Here is a 10,168-nt window from a genome sequence, read left to right on the forward strand (position 1 = left end):
GACCTAGACGGAGGTGTCTGCACCCCGTATGCCTGAGATACACCGGGCGCCCACTCAGGGTCCTACTTCTTCGGATAGTGGGTCATCTGGGGTATAGATGCCGCCGCCTCATCTGTTCCTTCCACAGATGACACCGGCCTTACCTGCAATCGATGGCTCAGGGACGGCGATTTATCCACTGCCCCCGCCAGTGGCTCCATCAGCGGCGTACTGGTTCGTACCAATATCATCATCGGCGACAGAGACGGAATCCGTCGCATCACCCTCAGGTAATGAAAGATGAATGATTTGTTTTCTTATAATTAATAATAAAGGGTCTCCGATTTTAATAATCAATTTGGTTTATCATGTGATAGGCACCATCGGAGCGAAGCCGACAAAGAAGAAGCGAGGCCTCGACACAGGAAAGGCTCTCGAGAAGACCGTCAGTACCTCAGGGACGATCGTCATCGATACTGAAGGGGATGGCCACATCGTATCGGGCGGGAAGTCGAGGACGTACTCCGGCCGCGTGGGAGCGCTCATTAGGGATAGAGTCCCTATGTTGTGGTCAGACTGGGGCGAGCTCCCGCAGGAGGTTAAGGACATGGTCCACAACGCGATGTCGGTGAGTTTACAAAATGTCTCAATAATATTATGTATTACATTGTTGATTTCTCGAAAAACTAAACTAATAAACAGTTAAATGCAGGTGTGGTTTTACGTTCCCGAGCACCTGAAGAACAGCTGGGCGGACGTTATGCATGGGGGAAGGTACGTTGGGAAGTTAATGAAAAAACAAAATTATATGTCATATTAATAATATTTCTAATATTTTTGTTGTATCTGTATGTACAAGGACTGGAAGAATGAGTTGTGGACCCACTGGACTACGGACGGGAACGCACGTTCTGGTACCCCTGCTGAGTTCCAGTATAGGGAGTACGAGTGGCGTTGGCTTCTGACATCAGAATTCAACAACCCTCGTAAACAGGTATTTAAAAAAATTAATTAGTTAATTTGTCATTAAGTACATCCGTTTTTAAATATTTTACTAATAGTTTTTTTTTTTCTTTGAAGGCCGTTTCCAGGGTGAATGCTCAGAACTGGCAACGCAACACAAGGAACCATCATGCCGGTTCTAGAGCGTTCGCTGTCTTCATGGACGAGGCGGCCAGGGAGCATCTAGAAGTCAACCGGTACATCTATACGTACGAGAATGCATATCCTGACGCCTAGGAGGATATTGTAAGTCATCTTACGTTTTTAAATTTTTAATTTTACTTATATATGTGTCAAAATGTTAATTAATCATTTTTTTCCTATCTAATTAGGCGAAGGTGAGGGAGGCTAGTGACGAGGTGATGAGTGCTATAGTGAGGGAGACATGGCCGGACACGCAGGAGGAAGAGATGTCCGAAGCCATGTCCCGAATCGACACTTCGGATCCGAGGGTTGGGGCGAGGATCATGGGCACAGCCTTCCCACTGCGAGCAAACAACTTCTACTGCCGAGGTCTAGGAAAGAAGGGCGAGGGGGTCCTAAAGACCACTCCAGGATTTCAACGAAATGCAGCCTCGACCAGCTGGACGACTCAGCTAGAGACTACGGGAACAACAAGCTGCTCAGGCTGCCTATACTGCCGCGTAGACAGCCTATACTGCCAAGGTATATGCCACCCAGCAGGCCCAGCAGCAACAGATGTTCTAGTACTTGCAGGAGTTTACAGCTGCCCGGCTTCAGGGACTTCCGGCTCCGCCCATGCCTATGCCTATACAGCTACCTCAGCCGCCGCAACCTCCGCAGCAGCCCCTAGAATCGGATATTGATTTAGACGATTTAGATTTTGTGTAGTAGATCAATTATATAGTTTTATGTGTTTGTTGTTGGTTATATGGAATTGTTTTTGTGTATTTTGTAGCTTACTTGGAATGGTAATTTAGAAATTTCGGGTTTTTTTTTTACTGGAATGGACTTATAGCCGACGAAACATGTAAGATATTCGTCGGCTATAGTATTTTAATCTTTTTTAATAAGGTTTAGCCGACGAATTATGGCATGTTTCGTCAGCTAAACCTTTCTAAAGCCGACGAAACAGACTATATTTCGTCGGCCTTAGTTATTTTTTAATTTTTATTACATATTATAACCGACGAATATATTAAAGGTTTCGTCGGCTAAAGTCTCAGACTACGGTCGACGAAACATTTAAGATATTCGTCGGCTAAATTTTGGGACCAAAGCCGACGACGTCGTTTTCATTAGCTAAACTCTAGGGCTATAGCCGACGACGTCTTCTTGTTTCGTCGGCTAAAGTCATCGCCAACGACCTTTTCCTGACCAAATCTTAGCCGACGAAGGCTCTTCAGCTAAGATCTTAGCCGACGAATTAAGCTAACAGGCCGACGAAACTTTTTCGTTGGCTAAAGTGCTTGTCCTGGTAATGACAAGACAATTTTTCGATTTCGAGTGGAGTGATATCTAATGGCTCAAATCAATTCAAAAGAGACAACTTTATATAATTTTTCAACTTTATTTATAGCCTTTGGGGAGGGGTTAGTAGCAAATACCAATGTATTAAAAAACGCGCCTCATGCAATATATGTGCATGGAGTCCAATGTCAGGACCCACCCTAAATTTCACCCTGAAACCCGAAGTAAATCATGCGGGGATCACATTCAAGGAAAATTTACCGAAAATTTGGCATAACCTCCCTTGAAAATGGACAACCCTTTCTAGAAATACCTGCATACACTTCAAAAGAATTCATCTATAATCCTCTACTTCTGGAGCCTTCGTGCTCCCCAAATCACAACACCACCCAAAATTTACTAATCTAAACAAATCTCATATCCAACCACTTATAGGTTCAGAGCAACTCTAATAGGAAGAAAGGAAACATAATAAATTAACAAGCGGAAGCTATATGATGACTATGCTTCATCTCCATGTACGCCCGATCTTAACTAAGCGAACCTGCAAGCTGGGCATTTTTAAAACGAAGGGCCCAGGGGAAAACATTTGAAACCGTTAGAATGAGTGGACAAAAAAATAAATTTAATGAAAATATTTATGCTTTCCCAATTTACATTTCCATAGAAAATATGCTGCATGCGACAGCTCAAAAACGCTTCACATAAAAACTGGCAATTTCATGACTAGCACCGGCCAGTCTCCAAAGCTCAATAAAATACAGCCTCTCAGGCTAAAGTAAAATATGTATGTATTACACTCGTCATATCTCTTGTATGAATTTTCTTGAAACAACAAAGACAAATAGAAATTCACACAAGGCTACGATCCTTGCGTCTAACGCTCACGTCGCACCAGAATAGAATTTTACCTCATTATGGTGGAAAAGACGGTGTATATATATACGCGCATATCCCTTATATAAATTCTTATATTTATATAAGGCTACGACGATTGCGTCTAACGCTCACATCGCACCATAATGGAATTTTATCTCATTATGGTGGAAAAGCACGTATAGCTAGCTAGCATTTCTTTATATACATACTATTCTCATAATCATCCATATACATATCCACCGAAAATCTCATTTTCGGTAACTCTCCAAATAACACGATAACCATTAAAAATGAGAACATTTACTTCAGAAAATGACTGCGTGAAAATAAACAATTTCACAAATTGATATTCAATAAAATCAATCATTTAATATAGAATCACCGCATGCATATATTTTAAAACAAAAGTCCACTCACAACTTTAGGTCTAAGCCTGACGTCAATCCGAGGTCTCTTCTGCTTGAGCCTCCTCACGTCCTATTTCCAAATGTAAAATTAATTTCCCAACTAAAAATCCAAGTATTAAACAAAATAAGCAAAATTAAGCGAGAGCCATAACCACGCTTATCATTGTCTAACTTCGATATTCCTAAATCGAAATGATCCAACTTTAATACCATAATCGGCAGCCGTAATTACAACCTCCCCCAGAATAACGACTTAAATCCTACGGCCGGATTCCACATTAATTAACCGCCAAAAATACCAAACTTCGGAAAATCACAAACCCATCCAAAACTCCTCCAAAAATTCCATAATTCACATCAATAAACTCCCCTTAATAATCCACATTTAAAACCATAATAATCTCCCAAACAGCAGCGGCCGGAGGCCGACTCCGGTGACCTCCAATGCCTATGAAATTTTGACAGCATCTTCCTCTCAATCCACTCTACAACTTTCCTAACTAGCACAAACACAAATTCCAAGCTTAACTAGGCCAATCGAACGAAAACACCCAAATAAGCCATAAAACTTCCACTCACCGGTTCTCCTTACCTAGACCAAGAGAGGATGAGCCCCTTGGAGGGATTGACGCACGGGAGGAGAGCTTCATTTTGAGCCAAGAAGCTCCGGCTATGGCGGCCGGAGGAGTGAGTTCCGGCGAGAGAACCACCAAGGCAGTCGGACCTTTCGGCTGCATTTTCTCTCCCATGGTGGCGCTAGGGAGGCTGCCACTGGTCCAGGACGGAAGCGGGGTTAAGGGCCGACTGATCGGGACCGGAGCGGCGGTCTCAGGCGGCTGGACGGCGACGGACGGCTAGAAAGAAAATCCGGCAAGGAGAGAGGGAGGGAATCGGGAGAGAGAGAGAGAGAGAAAAGAGGGAGAGAGTGTTGGGCTTTCTCCTCCCAACCGGTCCTAACCCACCAAATAAACCCAACTCTAATAAATAACACCCCAAAAATAAAACCTTAATAAAAATTACCTTTTACTAGCTAAAATTTACTATTTTTACCGTCGTCACAATTTCCTTATTGACGGAGACAGTAAAATTCTTATTAAATACCAAGCTAGTAAATAAGGTAAAAATTTACGGGTCGGGATGTGACATTCAATGCGTGCGTGACGAAGTCTGAGGAGTTGGACTAATTACATAGTCTACTTCTCAATCGATTTGTCATTAACATAGTCTACTTCTTAATCGATTTGTCATTAACATGGATGCTTATCTCCACGAAATATCATTCTCTAGGCAACATAACGATTGCCTAAGAATCGTCTACGTCCAGTACATCTCCATAATTATATCGCTAGGCAAAAGGCAACTAGTATTATTGCCTACGATATCTTAATGTTAAAGACTTCTAAGGGTCTTTGATTCGCTTTGGGCCAATACTTGTGGCCTTAAAATAAGTCTACATACGTAATTGGAACTGCGTCACCCAATTACGTGGTTGCCAAATAAAACGAAACCTTGTGCAACTCAACCGACGATGCAGCGAGGACCGAATCCTTATCAACAACTAGTGAATTCACCTTTATATAAGTGAGTTCGAGGATCTGGTCTAGGGCTACACACAATCTCTCATACAAACACAACAATTTGCAAACCTCTAGTCGAAACCTGACGCTAAAGCATTTTGCCTTAGCACCCTTTTACTTTTCAAGCTCTCTAAAGTCTTTGCCTTTACTTTCCAAGTTCCCCGGAGCCTTTGCACCTTTACTTTTCAAGCTTCCCAGAGTTTCTTGATCTCGTTTTCCTTTCCTTTGGTTGTTCTACTCGCTACAAACCGCGAATATCGATATTGGTGGCAAAGAAGCTACTGTAAATCCTCGTTCGCGAGGTGGCACTGGAGCCCTACTTTCGCTTGATTAGAAGCACATGTCAACGCACTACAACAACTCTACTACTTTCTGCGTCCGCGCGGTGGCACACCGGCATCCCTAGAAGTATTTGGTACAATTACTCCTCTCTCCCTACTGAGAAGAGTGGCCAAAACAAAAGGAAATCGATCTTCAGGTGGTGGTGCCGAAGGTGTTGTCTGTCCCGGTCATGTTTCATTCCACGGTAGTGGTTTAGGAGGCCGGAGCGTCTTTGTATACTCTATTACTCTGTATACTTCACACCAACCTGAAGAATCAAAATCAAAAGAAGTACCCACCAAGTTGATAGAGCATGGTTTCTCTTGTTCCTCTATGCGTCACATGATAGTTGGGTTTTGGCTAAGAGTTTGGGGGAGGAAATTAAGAAACTGAGTCCTTAATCTAGAGAGAGATAGAGTTCATGTAATCTGGGATTGAGAATTTGGGATTAACTCATTAGAGGAAGAAGATAAAGACAATAATTAAAAGAAGAGAAATAGGGATCAAAATAAAAGGAAGAGGAAAAAAGAAAATAAAAAATGCAAGGCTGAAGCGGACATAATTTTTAGACGTGTCGTGTTATGATTTGTTGGTTGCATATGTGACATGGTGGGGTTGTCGCACATAAGAATTTCTCACCTATGATATAAGTCTTCAGTAGCTTATGTTGTGGTAAATCCAATCAACTAGCCAATGAAATTATTAATCATAATAAGTGATAAGATATAGGTGTGTGAGAATGGTAAACATTAGGTTTAGTTACAATCTATTTTATATATACACACACACATTATTTGTTAAAGAAAAACCTTGAACCTATTAGCTATGATTTTGATTGTTTCAAAATGATGTACTCAAATATCAAGTTTTCAAGATATCGTTTAAGAATCTGTTGTTTAATCTCATTCTGGCTACCCCACTGTGGCAGCTACAGCTTCCTAGGTTCCGGCTTAACCGTTGGAAAAGGCATTATTAGGATCTTTTAAGATTACTTATATATGTGCCTGTACTAGAAGCGGTTCCAGTTCAAGTCCTTTCTTCAGCCTCATCTCAACCTAACAAATACTTCAACCTTCAGCAATTAGCTGAATTGCTTTTTACATTAGCAACCTCTGGATCTAAAATGTTAAGACTGAAAATCGTTTTTGGTTCCTGTGTCCCTTGGCTACTTGATACTAAATTCCAAAAATGTTGTGCTTCAACGATTTGGATCGGTGTGAGCAAAACAATTAAAAATAAAATCAGAGGAGACTGTAATCTAATCAGATGCGGCTGCCAAGAATAATGCTGAAATCAAAGCTATCCAAGATGGCAATGCGACGCCAGACCCTACTGCAATCAGTCAATCACCATCATGTGTTATACAAGCCTTGTTGCCACAAGACAGAGATGATCCCGGATTTAAACCCTAAAAACAGAACCCATGAAATGTTAGGTGATATCCTGGTCCAGTGTAATCAAGTAGCATGGTCACATACATCCAATCCAGACATTAAATTGAACAAATCTCACATGCATCATCGAAGATAAGTTCTTAAACAGCAAGAAATGTACCAGACACCAGATTTATCCGGTCAGCCGGACATGCACCCGGAGCAGCATCGCCATCATAGTTTCCAGAAAAAAAAAAAAACTGAGAAGTCACAAAATTAGCAATACAAGTGATCATTACCAACATGCAAAATAGAGAAGAGACATGTCTTGATTGATCAACTACCATATTGGAAGTTTTACTAGTGTTTCGTTTGCATACACTTCTAGAACTAAAAAAATATCTCAATGCCAACATTTCTTGCAATGGATTGTCTTTGAATGAAAGAATCATACATATACACTATGCTTTATATTGACCTCCAAGGGCCTGAAGAAATTCATAGTAATCAGTGGGCCTGCAGAAATTCATAATAATCACGGTGCTACTGCATTTGGCGTAAACATTTTCTGCTATATATCACAGAAATTAAGCCGCTCAATTAAATTGAGTAAAGTAAATGAGACATATCTTGACTTGAATTACCAGATAACATATAACATGCTTAATTGCTTAGTGAATCAAATTATAAAAAAGGGGAGAAAAATCTATTTCTATGGGGGCATAAAAATAACATTATGAATTGACAATGTATCAATGTTTCCTTCCTTTGAATCGAGTACTAAACCAAATTGTGGCTGAGCACAGCTAGAGTACAATCTGCACCGGATAGCTATCAATGCAATCTTCCCATGGACCACTGGGAGATGGTTTTACATTCTGGAGAGCCTCCCAGACAGCACTATTGCACTTGAAACCACTTCCAAATGCAATCTGCCAGACACGGTTCCCTTTTTGCATCCTCCCTTTTGCCTCAGTGTAAGCCAACTCATACCAAATCGAACTGGACGAGGTGTTACCAAACCTGTGGAGTGTCATCCGAGATGACTCAACATGAACTGGCAGAAGCTGCAAATTCTTCTCAAGCTCATCAATCACTGCCCTTCCACCAGCATGTATGCAGAAATGATCAAAAGCAAGCTTGAAATCCGGGATATAAGGTTTGACTTTGGCATTGAACAACTTCTTTGCAACCAAAGTAGCAAAGAAGAGAAGCTGCTCGCTCAGAGGCAGAACAAGGGGACCTAATGTTGTGATGTTAGTCTTAAGAGCTCCACCAGCAATTGCCATGAGTTCCTTAGACAAAGAAACCCCAGTTTTGCCAATATCATCCTGCTCCTGATAAACACACCTAAACGCCTTATCATCAGCTCCCTTATGAGTCCTCACAACATGAACAAGCTTATACTTAGCCCGACGCCTATCCAATGACTTATTCGATAGCAAAACCGCAGACCCACCAACACGAAACAGACAATTCGGTATCAACATGGACTTCTTGTTCCCAAAGTACCAATTCTGAGTGATATTCTCAGTGCTCACAACAACTGCATAAGTATTCCTATGAACTTGCAACATGTCCTTGGCAAGATCAATAGCTATAACTCCAGCACTACACCCCATTCCCCCCAAATTAAAACTCCTAATGTTACCCCTCAACTTATACTTATTAACAATCATAGCAGACAATGAAGGAGTTGGGTTAAACAAGCTACAATTCACAACAAGAATCCCAATGTCCTTAGGCTTAACATTTGTATTAGCAAACAGATTATCCAATGCACCAAAAATCACCTGTTCTGCCTCCTCACGCGCCGCCGCCATCGTCGGCCTGGGCGGAATGAAATGCATTGCTTCAGGGAGATAAGTCTCCTCTCCAAGGCCGGACCTCTCAAGAATCTTGCGCTGAAACTCTAGGGAGGACTCATCAAAGTCCCCAGTCAACCTTGAATGGTCCATAAACTTCTGGTATTTCACTTTCAAATGGTCTGGGGCCTTATAACAGGAATAGTCCACGAGATAAACGGATCTGGGTCGGGTCATAATGTAGACAGTGGATCCGAAAACGAGAACAGCAGAGAAAACGATGACACTGACCAGGTTGTACTGGAGTTGGAGCCAAAGCTGGTGAATGTCATCTGGGTTCATCTGAGAGGCTTCAATTACAATGAGCGCCATTAGAGGAATCAAGCAGAGCTTCAGAAGATTGGTTATCAAGTAATGGTAACCCAGCTTGACATACTTCAAGTTGACACTGTTCAAGAAATCTGGGAGTCTACGGCCCTGGTGGATCTGAATATTCTGAGCTCCACCATGGTCAACAGACTCAGAGCTCATGATTGGGTTTATGGAAAACTCAAGCAAAACTTCAAAGTATTGGATTCAGTGAAGTGGGTTTTGATCGGAGGGATTTATATAGGGAGCAGAGCGCAGTGTACATGAAGTAAACGGATCTGAATGGGTCGGGTCTGGGTTTTTTCAAGGTGTGGTTGATACAACAACTACGGCGAAAAAGACCCGTAGACGATTATAGACCACGTAGATTAGTAAAATAACAACACAATGGAGATGATGAAGATGAAGAGTGGAAGTCTGAGAGAGGTTTAAGAAGGGGTTGGTCTGCTTGCCATTGCTAACCCGTCTCTCTTAGGTCTAAGATTTAGGATGAGGAAGAGAGGAAACCAGAAGAAAGTGAATAAAAAAAAAAATTAGGGACGAATGGGGGGTTTTGAATTGTTTTGAATATTTAGGGGTTTTGGGGGACTGGAAGCTTCAAAGCGATTTCCCCGCACGTCTTTACACTTCGGAACTGACAGCAGTGAAATAAGCGGCTCAATCCTCACCTCCCAAATATAGAGCAATAAGTTTGTGTGCTATGCTACAAGCCAACAAATATGTACATCTAGCAAATTTGAAGCCCCTCCCCCGTTTTGATCTTATTATAGGGGAAAGTTCATGGGGTTTTGTACACAAATTATCATAGTTATAATGGGATGGTGTAATTCTAAGATTGTGAATTGGTCGTATTATTGTATAATCTTTGAGTAATTCGTCTGCTAATCTTTGTATATCATCTATGTTAAAACTCTAACGTCAACTGTTAAATTCCATTAATTATGGTAGATAGTGTAAATGGGTTAATTTACTTACCAAATGCAATTCAGATCGGTTTACAGTATCCAAACTCAAGCTTAAGCTTT

General features: G+C 41.5%; 1 protein-coding gene across 1 annotated transcript; it reads right to left on the bottom strand.

The window, feature by feature from the left end:
- Positions 1-7,382: 7,382 nt before the first annotated feature.
- On the bottom strand, positions 7,383-9,349 carry LOC101298755 (3-ketoacyl-CoA synthase 4-like). The gene has a single exon (XM_004289621.1). It carries the CDS (start codon positions 9,303-9,305, stop codon positions 7,776-7,778), a length of 1,530 nt encoding a protein of 509 aa, XP_004289669.1. The 5' UTR covers positions 9,306-9,349; the 3' UTR covers positions 7,383-7,775.
- Between the last annotated feature and the right edge of the window lie 819 nt (positions 9,350-10,168).

The sequence above is a fragment of the Fragaria vesca genome, linkage group LG2, assembly GCF_000184155.1.
Source record: "Fragaria vesca subsp. vesca linkage group LG2, FraVesHawaii_1.0, whole genome shotgun sequence".
NCBI lineage: Eukaryota > Viridiplantae > Streptophyta > Magnoliopsida > Rosales > Rosaceae > Fragaria > Fragaria vesca.

What these genes read in the sequence shown, in the direction of transcription:
- LOC101298755 (XM_004289621.1), bottom strand. Translation starts at nt 9,305, where the DNA reads ATGAGCTCTGAGTCTGTTGACCATGGTGGAGCTCAGAATATTCAGATC.